The sequence below is a fragment of the Protopterus annectens genome, chromosome 1.part1, assembly GCF_019279795.1.
Source record: "Protopterus annectens isolate FY-2018-M chromosome 1.part1, PAN1.0, whole genome shotgun sequence".
NCBI lineage: Eukaryota > Metazoa > Chordata > Ceratodontiformes > Protopteridae > Protopterus > Protopterus annectens.
The window spans coordinates 795,253,578-795,272,094 of record NC_056726.1 but is presented as its reverse complement, the minus strand read 5'-3'; the positions used below and the strand labels follow the sequence as shown (position 1 = coordinate 795,272,094).

The 18,517-nt window shown below is 39.1% G+C and overlaps 1 protein-coding gene across 1 annotated transcript in view; it reads right to left on the bottom strand.

Annotated features, from left to right (window-relative positions):
• The window catches only part of CFAP53 (cilia and flagella associated protein 53), a 500,763-nt gene that overhangs the window by 347,138 nt on the left and 135,108 nt on the right, over nt 1-18,517 (bottom strand). Inside the window, exon 4 of the mRNA XM_044078252.1 lies at nt 677-980. Within this exon, the coding sequence (XP_043934187.1) occupies nt 677-980 (304 nt within the window). The remainder of the gene's footprint in view (nt 1-676; nt 981-18,517) is intronic.

The window sequence follows — 18,517 nt, the reverse complement described above, 5'->3', positions numbered from 1 at the left end:
CACTTTGTACTCTGCTTTATTTATGTCTTACTTTGCTGTAAGTTTCCTGCTCTCGAGTCCAGCTTGTGACTAAAAAAATTCAGTAGACCAGTTTACAAACCCAGTTAAAAATTAAAACAAATAAATTGAATTAGTACTATTAGAAACTAAATCCACAATATAACTCAAAAAGATACAGGCATCATATTTTCATCTTTGGCAGTAGTCTTCTGAGACTTTTGCTGTCCAGTTTATAGTGATAAATATGCATTCAGGATCTTTGCTGCACATGTGCATTATGCCCCTTGAGTTCTACACTGTACCTTTCTATATGCTCTACTTTACCTTTCCAAGGTGAAAGATAAATTACTGCATTACTTTTCTACAATAAAATGACATGCAAAAAAATGAAATAAATCGTTGGCATGTTTCACAGTGGGATTTGGGAATACTTTGACCAATCATATAAAATGAAGAAGCTGTGTGTGTGTGTGTGTGTGTGTGTGTGTGTGTGTGTGTGTGTGTGTGTGTTTTAATGAGTTTTTGTACATGCCTCTTAGTTTCAGATATCTATTACACAACATCATAATTAAAATCACATCTACCTCTATCTCTGGAAATCAGTAAAATATTTTAACTTAAATGTGCACTTCTAAATAAAACATAATTTAAATGAAACAGTAGCCATCACAATTACCATTAATCGTGCTTCCTCCTCTTTTAGGTGCTTTTCTTCCAGTTTCTGAGCCTCTGCTGCTGCCATCTGGGCTTGAATCACATCTAATGCTTTCCTGTTCAGTTCAGCTTGCTTCTCTGCTTCTTTCTTTTCTCTTTCTTCCTTGGCTAACCTGTCTTTATTCCAGATATTTGCAAAGAACTCTTCTTCTTGTTTCTGTTGTTTGCGAAGCTCTTCCTTAAGAGCCAGCTGTGCAGATCGTTCAGTGCACACTTCATTCTGATGAAGCCGGGTCATTGCAGAACGTAGCTCCTGACATTGCTCTCTTATAAATGTTAGAAGCAGAATGAAAATAACAAAAATGATTTGGAATTAAATTTTAGTTAGTGATATGTGAGAAGATTCTATAACACTGCAAATTACTAACATATTTCTGTTTCCACCAAAATTATGCAACACATCTACTGATATGAGAAGACCTTAGTCAGTTTCATGCATTCATTCATTATGATATTCAGTTATACAATCCTTAGAATATCTATGCTCCATACAGTGTGAATATTAGTATTTCAAATGTTATGCAGCTAGTAATGTTGCCATCAATAATCTTTGTTCAGCTATCTAAGTGACAGCAGCTAGGTCATTTCATATATATAAAGTGTGTGTACATGCATGTGATGCAAACTACTTCCATTTAAGTGTCAGCTGTTGTTAGCAAGGTTACAATGGAAGTCAGTGGTCAGAATCTTCTTCTTCCGACTTGTCCAATCCACCTACAGCATGTCTTTGGGATGTGGGAGGAAACCCATGCAACGACAGGGAGGACATGCAGACTCCACACAGAAGGCACCTCAGCCGAGAATTGAACCGGAGAACCTCCTACTGTGAGGCAGCAACGCTTAACGCTGCACCACCATGGCCGCCCTAAGTCAATGGTCAGAATCTAAGGTGGGTAAATTCCTGGGAAGCCAGAAATTACACCTCTCACATGTAGCTACACAGTGTAATGCCCACTTAGGTATAGCTGGGCTTGGACATTATGCATGCACTTTTACCATACATCCTTAACACCAAGTGCTCTTGGGATATCATCTGGTAACCATGGCGTATACAAGCCAAGACTCTGACATGCTTGATAAAAGGCTAGATAGCTTTACTTGGTTTGTGTAGGAAAACACCGGGTATGTTGTCTGGTCCAATGAAACTTGATTTTTTTATTATTTTAATTTTCCTTGTGGCAGCAGCTACCACGCCTGTACAATGTTACAACTTTACAGCTTTACAAAATTAGTGTTAAAACAGACTTGGGAACTTCATGTGAGGCCATCTTGGAGTATCTAGAACCAAACAAAAGACCTAATTGTAATTTAAATGAGTTAAGACTGCTAACTTGTCTTAAACCAGATTGTAATTTGTCCCATAATATGGTCACTCAGGTGTTGTGTATAAATCAGTTTCAATTAAACAGTTGTTATTCATAATGGGGTAAGAATGCAAAATAAATTGTAAACTTAGGGTAACTTTAAAAACGTATCATTGGAAGGCTAAAATTAAGCATGTAATAAATAAATTATATATTTATTTAAGACACTCCTTAAAGATAAGGCATCAATTTCACAACAGAAATCTTTTTGTGTGTATGACTGTCCCATATGCTATAAATGTAGAAAGCTGAAGAATGCACAATATGAGGTCTAAGCAAAGCTTTTAATAGAGGTACAATTACGACAAGGTGTGTACTGAAGTAATTATAATTATGTCACTCAGTTTGGTGTCATCAACATATATAGTTATCACAGCCCATTTCCCATGTTTATTAGTGAGTACAGTAGTTAAAATAGAAGTGGCTAGGATATTCTTTACTGATGATCCTCATGTGCACTGCACTGTACTTTTCAATGTCAAATGCAACTTGATTTTCAAATGACCAAGGAAAAAAAGGAATCCATAAAGCTCTGTAAAATCTGTTAATCTTCTAATCCAGACAGTTAACATGATGGCAACCTTTGAATCGTAGGCAAATTCACAAACCCAAGAACCCCATAAATTCCTTTCCATCCAGGACTTTGCCCAATGGTTCTACTCCCAGCACTTATCCCATTTGCTCTGGGGCACAGGAACCTGACATTCCCAAAGTGGGTAAAAGCCCTACAGCTCATCCATCTTCACCCAGTAATCCTGATTAGCCCTTCCATTCCCTGGAGATAGTAAGGTGGATAGGAAGAGGGTCTGCTTGTTGGTCTTGGGGAATGGCCTACCTTGCCCCACTGGGAGCAGCTCTTCTCTCTTTTCTATGGCTCCTCCATGCTCTCCCATCACTGTCTCCCAAGGGGAAGCATACCTCCGCAAGATGGATTCTCCTTAGTTAATGCAATGCACCTAAGACACCAAGGGCTTAGCAGAATCTAACATTATTAGTCAACACCTGGTGCACTAGGGTGTTACCTTTATGATGAGCCACAACCACCTCACTCCCTCCAGGATGGGTGAGACAACAGTGGCAGCTGTCTCCAATCCTCCCTGTACAGCTCTTTCAGGCACCTGATTCACTAACACAGCATTATCATCTGTGGTGTAATCAAGATTTTTGCCATTATGCTATGGAGCTGGCTCATCCACCCATGAACATTTAAAAATTAGGAAAGACCCCGTAAATAGGCTAAATAAGTAGGGGTTGAATAATGACCCTTGGCATACCTCCCTGCTAAACAATTTGAGAAAGGAGAATAAACCTGTTATTTAATAGTACACGAGCAGCTTCTCGGCCATCTTCTTATCTATCTGATATTGTAACTGTTAACCTTCTACTCTTTCTTGTTGTGTCTTTCAGCTTATCCCGGTTAGGGGTCGCTAATGTTTGGTGGTGGATTTTTACGTGCTGAGTTACCAGCCCTGACGCACAACCTTCAACGAAGGCACACCCATTCACGCATGCCTCCACACAGAAGACACTCTAGCTGAGAATCGAACGGGACAACGTCTTGCTGTGAGGTTAACCTTCTACTCTATTACAGCATAATACACAATTCTGTGAGGGAACATATCAAACACCTTGGCCACATCCAAGTACACACCAGCTTAGATATGCAATAGCAACAACAGATAAACCCATGTTGGGGAAACTGCCTTTAAGATGGCTCATTCAAATCATTTGCTGATGCAGGCTGCCTGATCTACAGTTCTCTGGGTTGCAGGCATTACCTTATCACCCTTATGTACTGGGATCTCAGTGGTCAATTTCTGTATATTAGGAGCAAGACCAGTGAGTAAAATTTGTTGGAACTTGAAGGTCAACCATGAAGATATCAGAATACTTGATCTTAGTAAGTTCCAACTTAGGCCATCAAAGTCAGGTACTGATATACACGGAATGTTCTCCTTGATATCATCATCATCTCTCTCACCAGATATCCAACAATGAAAGAAGGTATACCATCAAATTTAGATCTTTAAACCACACTTCAATAAGGGTAGGGCATTAGGATCCCCAAGTCAAGGCTTATAGTATTTAACAAAACCACATTTACTTCTGATTTTTAACCGTTTTTATTATCATTTTTTTCCCTTAAAATCTGACAAGGTCTAAGAAGACATTACAATGATGGCAATTTTCCTGTCCAGTACTTGTACTCTTTAGGAAGAAAGGTAAAATCTACTAGATTTCAAAGCACTCTGTCCTAGGCACATGGGCACTGAACCCCTTAGTCCATGGCACCATGTCCTTAGCTACTGACAGAATCACCTACATTATGTCATGATATTTAGGTGCCATAGAAGGTGCTGGGATGATTCTGCTAAGCAATTGCATTTTCCCATATTTGCTAGGATGCTAGCTTTCCCGGTCAACAAATGTTAAATAAAAATAAAATAAAAATGTTTGATTATCCCACAATACCCTTCTGTATATCCAAGAGGGAAGACCTTATTAAATTATTCTATAGTATATGATTTAATCACTATATCATAACTGCCATTGATCATAGATTGTTCAGTAAGTTGTGGATAATCACCCATTTTTTTTATCCTAGTTCAGGTTCAGATGTTCCTGTATTTGACCACAAGCAGGCATGGTATTGCCACAAGCTTCTTCTAAAAGTTCTGAGGTAGATATCAGTTTTACACATAATACAGTCACAAATTACAAGGACATTTTGGGGGTGTCAGGTCATAATGTCTGCTTTATAGGCTTTCATATCTGCCTTGGTTCAATTTTAGCCCCATGATTTTGTGATGGCCTCTTCCCCACTGCCTTGTTAGAATGACTAGTGTGGTCTGTGGGAGGTCTATACAGTATGTCATATTTATGAAGTTCTGTGTTTGTTGAACTTATAGCACCTTGAAGCATAACTGAAGTTTTGTGGATGGAGTCTTTAGAACCTCTGCATATGTAGTGTTAGGATTGACTATGTTCATAGGGTCGGGCTTCTGCTAGGAGTTTAGTTTTAGTATATACTTGCATGGTTCTCAGCTGTTTAAGGGCAAGCCAAAATGGAGTCTATTTTCTACAAGCATAACTGTTACTTATCAACTCTTTGAAAGATGAAGTATAATCATGTAGGTAAATTTCACATAAAGAGTAGATGTTTGAATTATTGCAGCTGCAGCAGTCTTAGCTATATGGGTTATATCCTACCAAGGATATAACAGCTGGCCAGTTTCCAAAGCTTCAGGGCACTTTCCACACACTGTTAAGTAGCTTGAACTGCCCTGCCTAGAAAATCAGGTTCAAGTGCCAAACTCTTCAGAGCTTTCATACCAACTTGGACAACACCATGGAATTAAAAAAAGGGGGGGGGGTGGTGGAAGGGATCGGCTACTGCAGCAGTGATCATTCAAGCATCTACTATTATGGTAAGTTTACTTACACAACTGTACTATGTTCATCATACTGAACATTGCTGCAGTAGCCTTAGCTATATGATTATATTACTCTAGCATATGACATTTGAGAGATGGAAGGGTACAGGAGCTCATGATCAAGATAGGGAAGGAATCAAGCTTTTAGTGTTTTATAGTATATACACAGGATTAAGTTGCTGCTTCTAGAATATTTCTAGAATTCACTGCTTTCCAAATAGCCATAGATGAAGCCAAGGCCCTGGTAGAGTGAGTACCTGCCTGAAGTAGCTTTGTTTAACAAAAGGTTGAAAAAGCCTGAGACAACCATTTGGATACAGTGTGTTTTGGCACAGGTTATCCCTTCTTCTTACCTACACATGAAATGAAAAACTAATCCAAAGATCTGGAAGATTTAGTTCTGTCAAGATAGTACCAAAGTTGTTGTTTGTGGACATCCAAGGTATGAAGAATACTTTCTCCCTCAATTTAGGTTCAGGGAAGAAAACAGAGATGGATAGTTTGGCTTAAAATAAGCTCTGATTCCAATTTAAGCAAAAAAGAAGGATTAGGTCTCAGAGAAACCCTCTCTCTGTGGGAAATGAAATAGAGATGACTCACCATAAGAGCCTGCAACTCACACACTCTTCCTGCAGATGGCAGAGCACACAGTAAAACAGTTTTCCAGGTTAAGAACCTCAAGTCAGTCTAAAAATTATCTGATTAATAGGAACAGGTGTTAGCTTCTCTAACACAAAATTAAGATACCAAGGAGGACCCACTGGTTTTCTTGGAGGTCTCTTATGTAAAACCCCTTGCAAAAACATTTTTGCATGAGAAAGTATTGAAAGAGGGGGATCTATTGGCAAACAGATGGAAAACTCTGAAAAATGAACCCTGGTGGAGAAGTAAGAAAGGCTAAAGGATAAAAAGTCACACAAATATTGTCAGGCCAGAGAAACACTAGCCCAAAATGGATGCTGGTTATGTTGGCGGCACCAACTAGAAGATCTTTTTCCATTTGCTAATGTAGGATTTTCTAATAGCAGGCTTTATTGTCACCATTAGTACCTGCTACACGTCCTCGATAAACAGGTGCCTAAATGTAATTAAGACCCTGTCATCCAGGCAGCCATTTGAAGTTGAAGAACTTGATTGGGTCAGGGTGTACCAAACATCTCTGTCATGTGTGATTAGATCCATTCTGTGAGGAAAGTTGTGGCAATTGTCCCTGGCCATTTCCAAAAGAAGGGAAAACCACTATTGCCTGGGCGAGAAGGGAATCACCACAATGATCTTGGGAGATTCCTTCTGAATCTTCAGAAGTACCCTGGATATATCAGTAGAAAGGGTAGAAAAGCATGCAGGAATATTCCTGTCCACAGAAAGTAAAATGCATCTGTCTTCCAGGCCTTCTTGCATGCAGTTCTGAATCAAACTTTTGCTAGCTGATTGTTTAGAGAGAAGGTAAAAAGGTCTGTTTGAGGAACTCCCCTCAGATGGTTCAAATCTTGGAAGTCCCCCTGATCTAGTCTCCATTTGTGAGGGTTTGCCTTTGTCCTACTTAGCCTGTCTGCCACATAGTTTTGCTCTGACCAGATGTAGGATGCATGTAGACTGAGACTGTGCTGTAAAGCTATATCCTAGGCTAACATGGCTAATCTGCAAAAAGGGTACAACTTGGTCCCCACTTGCTTTTGATGTGCCACATGACTTTGTTATTATCTGCAACAACTTGAGGTCCATGCAGGGTTGCCAGACGTCCCTATTTGAGCGGGACTGTCCTGGGATCAGCAGCCTGATCCCGAGTCCCGCACTGTCGATTTAAATCCCGGACAGCCTTCACTTTTTTTTTTGATTGGCCCGTATACCTGCATACGGGCCAATCAAAAATCATTAAACACGGAGCTGCTTGTGTTTAATGCGGAACATCGCAGTTCCGCATTAAACCGAAGTAGCTCCGTGTTTAGCAATTTTTGATTGGCCCGTATACTGGTGTACGGGCCAATCAAAAAAAAAAAATAATCTCAAAACAGAGCTATTTCTGTTTAATGCAGAACTGCGATGTTAAACAGAAGTAGCTCCATGTTTATTTATTTTTAATTGGCCCGGGCCAATAAAAAAATAAATAAATAAACACAGAGCTACTTTTGTTTAATGTGGAACTGATGTTCCACATTAAAGACCTAGCATGGAAGACCCTTTTTTTTTTTTCACTTGCTGTGAAAGACTTTTTTTGTCCCTACCTGGCCAGTCGAAAATCTGGCAACCCTGGGTCCATGGGAACAAAGGTGATTGAGAAAGTTGACTGCCTTGATTAGAGCAAACATTTCTTTAATAATGTATTTGTGTCTATTCTTGATGTCCTTAATAACTTTCATTTTTATCCCTTCTGAAACTGCTCCCCAAGCAAAATCTGAGGTGTTTGTGGTGACTGACTGACTGCTTTGTAGTGGGGGGGGGGCTGCATTTAGGGATATTTCCTGTCTCCATAAAGAGATTTCTATTCTGACAAATCCCAGAACTGGGGGGTTTAAAAGATAATGGGTGTTAGTGCTGGGACCAAAGAGACTTCAAATACCATTGTATATTTTTCATGTGGAATCTTCCCAGGGGCATCATGATAATCATGTATCACACCGAGACCCAAAATCCTGAGGTATTCACTCCAATCACCCTAATTGGAAAACCCTAGACATAGATTTAGATATAGATCTATTTTTTTCCTGTGGAAGTAAAGCTCTTTGAACTGAGGTGTCCAGGAAACACTCCAGGAACACAATCTGTGATGGAGTAAAAAAAAAAAAAAGACTTTTGAATGTTCTCCTGGACTGTAACTTGGATAACAAATCTCTCACTCAAGTAAGACATTCCTGTCACTTTGAAAAAGACTCTACAAAGACAAGCAAGTTGTCTAAATATAAAATAGTGTGGATATCCTGTAGCCTGCAATAAGCTATAATGGGAACCAGACACTTTGTGAACACTCTGGGTGCACTGGATAGTCCAAAGGGTAGGGCAGGAAACTGATAACGTGATCCAAACATACAAAACCTTAAGAAATGCCTAAAATCTGGATGAATATAGATCTTTTAACTCTGGTGTTACTAGGAAACTTAAATGAGGAAGGACAGGTAAAAAGTTAAGTGACATCATTTTGAACTTGGGCAGTATCATAAATGGGTTTAGGAAAGAATGACCAAGAACTGATCTCTAAGCATTTTCTTTCTTTGGCACCATATTTGGAAGAGAAAATGGACTGTCAGGGTGGGAGGGTGCATAGTCCCTTAAACAGTCATTCTGACTTGTTGGTCTGTCCTTTGTTTTAGAGAGTTCCCGTATTCTGTTAACTCCCTTGCCATTGCTTCTTAAATGACCGCTTACCAGCATTTTCCTGACTGTTTATTTTGATTCTTACCAAAGCTGGATGAGGGGTTACACAATCCCTTAGAAAATGCTAAACGTCAGGAGAAATTACAGGGAAACCTGAAAGAGTTGGTGTAGAGACAACATACAGTGTAGAATGGATTGAGACTGGAATTATTTTGTGGTGCAGATTTGGAATGGGAGAAGTACAAACAGAAAAACTGTCAAAGCACCAAACCAATCAAAGAAACACACGAAAAACTGGATCTCCAGGCTGGAAAAATTAAACTGCTCACAGGACTGGTATATAAAACCTTTACTAGTGATTCCTGGTACCTCGGCTCAAAAGCCTTCAAGGGAATGATTTTTACACCAAATACAACAACTTTATATACAAACTGAGAGGCTAATTATTACCTCATTATTCAATTGCAAATGGCATTATGCCATTAACTAGGTACTACATATTAACCCTTTATAAACAAAGGTATGTGTAACACCCAATATACAAAAAATACAATTGATGAGTTAACACCCAGAAATGTATGAAATCTGTGAAAACATATATGAATTATAAACTTTCCAACCATTCATATCTCAACAATGAACTTTGTGACCTCATTACTAATATATAAAAAACATTTTTAATGTAATATAAACAATTATATATTAATAAAGCTAATTAATGTTCTTAACACATGCCCCCAAAAGACTGAAATATCAAAAACACACAATTCATTTCCAACTAACATCTACACCACCCTGAAATGCGTAATCATAACCTAATATAATACCACCTAAAATGTATTATATTATATTATATATAAATTACACTTTATTAATGAAAATTAATATTCAACTCCTGATTCAAACCCTTGGGAAATAATGTGCCAAAATTAATAATCAGTTTTGTCTCTAATTTTAATAACCCAGTTAAGAAATCCTCCCCCTGTTTATTGAGAGGTTTGGCCAAAATGCTGAAAAAAACTAACATCTGACCCAGCATGGGCTACATGAAAATTATGTGCCACAGGATTTTCAACCCTGCCAAATCCAATATCACCCAGATGTTCCATTATGCGATTTTTTGCCATTCTCTTGGTTTGTGTGATTTTTTGCCATTCTCTTGGTTTGTCCTATGTACCACCTTGTGGGTTTACACCCACAACCTATAATGTAAACAACCCCACAGGACTGCCAATTAAACAAATTCATAGCCCTAAACTTTTTATCATTTATGCTAACTCCATCTAAATTTCGAGCTCTACTGCATACCTTACAACATCCACAGGAATAACAATCTGTTTGTACACAATTTCCACTACCCTTCTTCATATTTAGTAATTTCTTTAAATTTGAAAATCTACTGTATGAGCATTGGTTATTCTTTTAGGAAACAATCCTGCCAGAGTGGGATCATTGACTACCATAGGCCAAGACCTCTCTACAACCCTCTTTAAATTATTTGAAAAGGGAGAATATTTAGAAACAAAGAATATTTTATACTCACTATCTTCTCTGACTGCATCTTTGAATTTTACCCTAAAACTGCCTTGTGTATTATTGAAAAGACTGCATGTCATTGAAATTAAATTCCCAAATCTCTTTTCAGCTTTGTCAAGAACATGTGGAACATAACTTCTCTCCACCAGTTTTTGCCCGACTTTCTGAAATTCCTCTTTCACAGTATGCTTGTCAAGTATTATTGAAAATACGATTGTACTCACCATAAGGGAGTGAAGCCAATAAATGGGGAGGGATTCATGCTGTCAGCTAATAAAAAATTGTCGACAGCAGTTTCTTTGCTAAAGGGCCTAAAAGATATTTCTTCATTGTCTGTTACAAAAAATTCCAAATCAAGAAATTGGAATCTTTCCCTATCAATTTTATAGGTAAATTCCAACCCAAAATCATTATTTAGGGTGTCCAAAAATTCTTGAAACTGTGTGCTGTTACCTCTGCAATTAAAAGTAAATTATCTATATATCTTTTATAGATAATGACATGATGTGTGAAAAATTCAGTATTGTAAACAAATAAATTCTCAAAATGATTCATAAAAATAATGGCATAGGAAGGGGCATATGAAGCCCCCATCGCAGTGCCTTATTTTTGTAAAAAGTATTGTTTATTGAACTTCAAACAACTGTATGTTAAGGAAAACTCTAATAATTGTAACACAAAAGCTGTACGTGGACCCTCCTCCATTAACTTGCCAACTGCTTCCAAACCCCAAACATTTCTGATGCTAGTATAAAGAACTTTAACATCCACACTTGCCCAATAGTACTTAATATTCCACTTCATTCCACTTACCAGGTCACAGAGATCTTTACCATTTTTAATATGAGATGCAACTTTACTCAAATATGCCTTAAACTGGTGATCCAAATAAATACCTATATTTTGCAAAAAGGACCCCTTTCCTGATACGATTGGCCTGTCCGGTGGATTGCTTAAATATTTGTGAATCTTGGGGATAATGAAGAAATTAGCATCCCTGGGGTTCCTCATGTATAATTTCTTAACCTCCATTGTAGTGAAAAATCCCAATTTCTCACCCCTTTCCAAAAGTTCTAACAGTTCACCATTAAATGCAGAAATGGCATCTCCCGACACCCTAATGTAAACAGATTGGTCCCTCAATAATTCTTCAGCCATAGCATTGTATTTGACTTTGGGTAAAATCCAGTTACCACCTTTGTCAGCCTAGGTATAAACATAGTTGTCATTCATATCTTATAATTAATTTAAAGCTAACCATTCATTCTTGTTCACATTATATATTCTGCATCTTTGCCTCAATTTTTCATTCTCCAATTCTATTTGTCTATACAAAACATTTTCAAACTGTCATACCATTGCTGACAATTTAGGTAGAAAAAAACTGCTATGGTGAGGAACTTGTGGTATCCGTAACCTACCATAACCTGTGCAAAAAACCCTGTCATGACTACCAATATTTACTTCTTCTTCCCCTGCAGGTGAATCAACCACAATATCACAAAATTAATTTGCATATGTTGGCATATTAAGAAGTGAATCATCAGAGCAGGCACTTGAATTGTTAACATCATTCTCATCAATGACCCCAGCATTATCATTGACTTCCAATACACGATTTTGAGAAAATACCTTTAAATGCAATTTTCTACAAAAGTGACTTGTTTCCATAATAATATCTGCTAAACTTGGAAAAATTTTGTTCCCTTCAATAACAATGCACCAACATCATTACTTATAATTAAGTCAGAGAGGTTAATGATTTTTAAATCAGTCCGATTGCCCTAAATATGCTCATCCACCACATACCTGGGTGATACAAATGACTCATTGCATCCAAGTGATGCCTCCAGGTGCATGTGCAGTTACCTCCTACTGCTCCTCTAGGCGTCAAATGTTACTTGTTCATACTTGCATTAATAATTCCAAACTCATGCTACATACAAGGTATCAGAATATTTTATCTTGAAGCATACATGATGGCAAACACAACTGAATTGATATCTGACCTCTGTCATTCAGTATTTGTTAGAATTGTACGGTGATTAAAGGCTCAAGCCACACCCACTAGGAGTTAAAGGTACACACTCAAAAGAGTTGTACTGAAGGGAATGAGTTAACATTAAGCAAAAAGTCACAAGCTAAATTATTGGAACTGCCATTAGTTCCTTCTTCTTCTGTTGTTGCTGCCACCACCGTAAAAGTTTGTTCCCTGCCATTTCCGACCACGAGTTTTTATTTGTTGTGCCGAAGAAGATTGTCCTTGTACAATGCCCTCAGTTGAAATTACTTCATCAAAAGAAACATTCTTTTTACCACTAGATGCCGTCTCCGCCGAGGAAGCTGAAGAGTCTCGCGATATATGGGATTTACTTCCATTTCGAACACTTTTGGACTTGCCCCTTCTTGTTTTATGCTGCCAAGAAAAAAATGTATTATTTTTGTAGTCCCTGATGTCACGCACTAATTTGCCTTTCTTCCATGTAATCACAGCCTCCTCCACCTTGCTGACATGGCTCTGAATTTCCTTGACTTTGTTATTAAAACATGCAGCAGAAACAGACTTGCCTAACCATTCTTGTAGTGGCAAAATCTCCTCCTGCACTTTAGCACGTTGCCTCACGTTCCTTTTGATCAACAATGGGAGAAGTACACACAGCACAATGGAAAAGATAAGAGAGATAGTGGTCACTGTGCAGATTTGGGCCAGGGGAGGTACACAGTGACTTGAATAAGAAGAGCTAGTCATCCATGAAGAAAGGAGTGGAACCAAAAACTAAATCTCCATCCAAGGGAGAATTTAAAATATTATTTTTCACATTATCTGGGAGGTTCTGAGAATGCAGCCAGGGCAAACCTCAAAACATTACCAGTTGCCATAGACCTGGAGCAAATATCAAAGTCACACACACTTTAAACAACTGGTAGTAACCTGTAACTAAACCATTTAAAGCAGAGTTTCCTCACAAGAAACTGCAAATGAAAAAATTACTCATACTTTCACAGTTAGTCAGAATAAAGTTTAACAAATGAGCCTAACAATTCAAAATTCTGAAAGCCAAAGTTACAGAAACATAAACTTTTCCCCCGTACTTAATTATATTCACATCAAAGTCAGAAAGTGTGGGATATTGGAATATAACTAAATGCAGTATGATCTCAGTTGCAGTATTCCAGGTTATTACACAGGTACCAACAGATGAGGGAGGACATTTTAAAGTCCTGGGTTAGTACAGAAAAAAAGAAGTTATGTCTTACCATAACGTTCCATCTGTGTTGTTCATCTTCTTTCATTCATCACTGATGGGTTCATTTCCAAGCCCTTGGAACCGAGTCGGCCTTTTTACCAAGCTCACGCCAGCCAAAACCTCTCGAGCTAAGCTTCAGCCGAGAATGCCCTTCTCCCAGTTACCTCAGATCAAGTTTGCTAGAGATAGAGAAGTAAAGCCAAGGCCATTTCTGCGCAAATACCCTAGGACACCACTTGGACCCAAGCCATCCCCCAGGAGCCTTTGGAGGGGGAAGGAGGGTGGGAAATGATGAATGAAAGAAGATGAACAACACAGATGGAACGTTATGGTAAGATATAACTTCTTTATCTGATGTTGCTAATCTTCTTTCCATTCATCACTGATGGAACAGAATCCCAAGCTACCTTGAGGTCCATGGGCAGCCCTTATGGAAGAACATTCCCGAGTACCACTGAGCCGAAGGCAGCTCTCCCTCTGGAGACCAAGCCCAATTTGTAATGATTGATAAAGGTATGAGGCTTAGCCCCTAGTGGCTTGCTGCACAAATGTCATCCATGGAAGCCCTGGAATGGAAAACTACAGATGTTGCCATAGATCTAGTGGAGTGAGCTTTAACTTTTGGAATAGGTCCTTTTATGAGGGAATAGATGAAACATATGCAGTCCCTTAGCCATTTTGATAATGTAACCTTGGAAACAGCATTTCTCATTCTGGACCCAGAAAAATAGATGAAAAGCTGTTCAGACTTACAGATACGTTTGATCCTGTCTAGGTAAAATCTCAGTTGCCTATGTACATCCAATGAGTGAAGGCAGTACTCTCCTTTACTGGAAAAAATTGGAAAGAACACTGGTAGGTCGATGGTCTGGTTAATGAAAAATTCGGAAACAACTTTGGGAAGGAAGGATGGATTCATCCAAAGTGATACTCTGTCTTTATGGAAGACCAGATAGGGCCTCTTGATACAAAATGCCTGCAGCTCCGAGACTCATCTGGCTGACATGATGGCTACTAAGAACAAGGATTTCTAGGACAAGGACTTTAGGTCACACTTCACTGTGGGTTCAAAGGTTTTTTGAATCAAAGACTGATGGACTAAGTGAGGTTCCATGGTTCCACAGGCTGTCTGACAGGAGGCCTGATATGAGAGGTTCCCTTGAGAAAGGCTTTGCATAGACATAAAGAGATGAGAGGGGTGCCATCTATACCATTGTGTAAATTAGAAATTTCCGCCAGGTGTACTCATATGGTAGAGGCAGAGGCTCCATTATAAAAAAACTTAGCCAAGTATTGCAGCACTGCAGTCACTGGAGCTGAATACGTGTCTAGTATGTTATCCTTAGACCAGATGGAGAACCTTTTCCATTTATCCTGATATAGTCTTCTGGTGGATGGTTTATGAGAGGCCAGAATGATGTCTTGAACAAGTGAGGTGAGATTAGCTTGTCTGGCAACTAACTGAAGTGGAGAAATCAAGCTGTCAGCTTGAGACTGGACAGATTTGGGTGGCTCAACCCTTGGGGTCGATTAATCAGATCTGGAAGAGGGTCCAGAATCCAGAATACTAGGTGAAGCAGAAGGAAGGGTAACCAACCTTGTCGGGACCAGAACATAGCTATGACGATCACTTTGCATCTCAACCAAAGAGCTTTCTTTAGAAATTGTGGAATCAGGGGACTGGGAAGATAAGCATAAAGAAGTCCCGTGGGCCAATCGTGGATTAGAGTATCCCACGGGAATTCCCCCTCTGGGGGAAACAGGGTGGAATAGCTGCTGCACTTGTTGTTCGATGGGGAGGCGAAAGGATCGCAGTAAGGCTGGCCTCAGTGGCTTAAGATTTCTGTCACCACCTCGGGATTGAGAGACCACTCGTGAGGCAAGAGGATGCATCTGCTCAGTTTGTCCACAAATATGTTGGAGCTCCCCGGGATATGTGTTGCTATCAGAAAGCAGTTGGAGGCTGTCAGCCACTGCCAAATTCCCATGGCTTCTTGACACAGGGGGTAGGACTTGGATCCTTCTTGCTTGTTGATATATCAGAACCAGGACCATCTGGAATTTGGTTTGGGTGACAGACTTGTTTAAGCTGCTGAGATCCAAAATGGGTCAAAAGTCCCCTGTCTTTTTTGGCACCAAAAAGAATCTTGAGTAGAAATCAGATCCATGTTGGTCTGGTGGGACTGACTGGATGACTCTTTTTTGAGACAGCTTTATTATCTCTGAAGCTCCTTTTTCCCTTTGACTGGGTGGAACATCAGGAAGCTTTTTTGGAAGATTTGGTTGACAAGAAAGGGGAATGGTGTGACCTCTGGTGATTATACTCTGCACCCAACGATCGGTAGTAATAGATTGCCAGGCAGCTTGGTGCAGAGAAAAATGACCCCCGACTGCTTCCAGAGGAAAGCAATTGGGCTGCTCCTCAAGAGCGTTGATAAGGCTGTCCAGAGAAGGAGTCTCTGGAGCCTTGGTTACGAGGACCCCCTATGCCTCTGTAGAGGCATCTTGCAGAATTGTTATCCCACAAAAAGAATAAATCCACGAACTTGCAAGTTAGTAATGCAAACTTTTTATTCTATAAAGCGCTTTTCATCTGGCTGGATAGCTAGATTTCTTCAGATGCAATTAAATATTCAAAACACAGTATACAACATGAACATCAGTCAGCTGATCCTCCCTGCTAATTAGAACAGCTGATCAACACCAACCAATGCATATACATACCCTCACAGCCTAAGGCAAAATGCCTTAAACACACATACCATGAATTATATCTACTTCAGATAAATTAATTAAAACCTACTAGCATATTTATTAATTTAAATCATAATTTATATATCTATAAATATTCTAAAAACATTCTAAAAACTTATAAAATATTTATTTTAGACTGTCACATCACTTAAGTGTACTTATAAACATGAACTCCCATTTTTCCTGTCAGTAGTAAGTCAGTAGTTAAAAGTAGTTGAAAACCATTTTTCTGTGGAGAAAGTGTGTTTATTTTACTTTTAGCAGTTGGAAAGTGCTTTTTACTTTGCTTTGGGGGAAAAGTGACTTTTAACAACTTCAAACTTTTACTGGCTTACACTGCTTGTTTCCCTTGGGAGAAAGCCACAGTTTTTGCCTTGACCAAACTGCTGGTCCAGCAGTCAGTCCTTCCTCCAGACAGAAAAAGAAAAAGCTAAGCAAACGGCCTTTGCAATCTCAGAAGGCTAGCAATATGCTTCAGCTGCAGGTGGGTAACTCTGCTGTGGCCAAAGCTGGCTCGATAGACCACTCATCTTTTACCCAAGATCCCTCTGGAGTAGCACCTAGAGCCACTATGGACAGGAAGTTAGCCACATTCTCTGCAGCTGTTGCCGTCCCCTCGGTAGGCAAGGGAGGGCCACTCTTGTCAGTCCTGGAAGATGGAACAGGGAGGTCTTTCTTATTTAGTCAGACTAATGTGCCCATCTTTGGGGAAGCTGCTGCTGCTGCCAATAATAACTCTGTTGTCCCCATTTTTCATGTCCAAATGAAACAGAAAGCTAAACGTATCTGCTCTTGCTTAAATTTCTCTGGACAGGAGTACTTAACTAGATCTGGCTCAGGATCTTATTCAGGCTATTGTTCCTTCTTATAAGGTGGATTCTGGTAAAAGAAAAAGGGATGATTCTTTTCCTAAAGATATTCAAGATTTTGAATCTGGACAGGTAGATGAAGGGACAGATGCAGGGTTTTTACCTCAGATTTCTTTTTCAGGGGAGAGCACAATGTCTGGTTATCCCTGTGGTAGTTCCTTTTTTCTCTGAGACTATTTCCAGAATGTACCAGTATTTTCAGTGGAAGAACAATGATGTTTATCAGTTCCTCAGAAAATACTATGAGCTATTACAAATGGAATTTGCAGAACCTTCACTCATTCCTCCAGTACTGTCAAAACAGGAAGATATGTGTCTCACTGCCTGCAATTTTCCTGATAGTTAGCCTGCTGCCCCTAAAAAGGCAATTACATTGTGTGTGTATGTGTGTATACGCATGCATGTACATATGTGTATACACATATATGGCTGTGGTTAAGATGTGCAAAGACAGATACCAAGGTCAAATGTGTGGTAGAGTGTCTTTTTTAAGTGATGGCAAGTTTCATTGAAGGCTGGTTTGTGTGATCGGCTGTAACGCCAAAATTTCAGTAAGTCAATAATGAGGTTAAGCTCAGTAGTTTTTACTGTGGAAGCAGTTTATGAAGATGGAAAAACTTTTGTTCTATTAACTTTTTTAAGTGAATCAGAATAACATTTAGACTAATATTTAAGAATGGTTTCTGGGTGTATGTTTGGCTTCATGCCGAGTTATTCTACATAGAGGTTGAGAGGTATGGCTGTTACCGATTCCAGCTGTTTGGGACATTTGTCTTTTTTAGAGTTGTATTTAAGTTTTGGGGAATGTTGGAGTGCAGGGGGTCTTGCTTTCTGGAAAAACGTACTTTATTCTGCTTTTCTGCTTGTGGTTTGGTGTTTCATTGTTTAGTCTATTGACAATATGCTTTTTGCTTTGGTCTTCATTTTCAGATGATTTTGTTCACTACTTTTTATCCTTTCATATACATTTTATATATATATATATATATATATATATATATATATATATATATATATATATATATATATATGGGTGACAATCAGGAGGTCAAAGTGGGTTCAGTTGAACCCACTTCAGTCGAAGTTTAGAGGCCGAACGGTGACAATGTCGAACCCGACATTGTTGAAGTATGAATCTCACCCCCATCTCAACCCATGTAAAAGCCTATTCCATGGTTTATGGTGAGTTGTATTTCGACAATGTCAGAATTCAACACTGTCGGTTTCACGGAAGTGGGTCAATGATCCCATCACTTGATGGGGTCAGGTTAGACCTTCTGATGGTA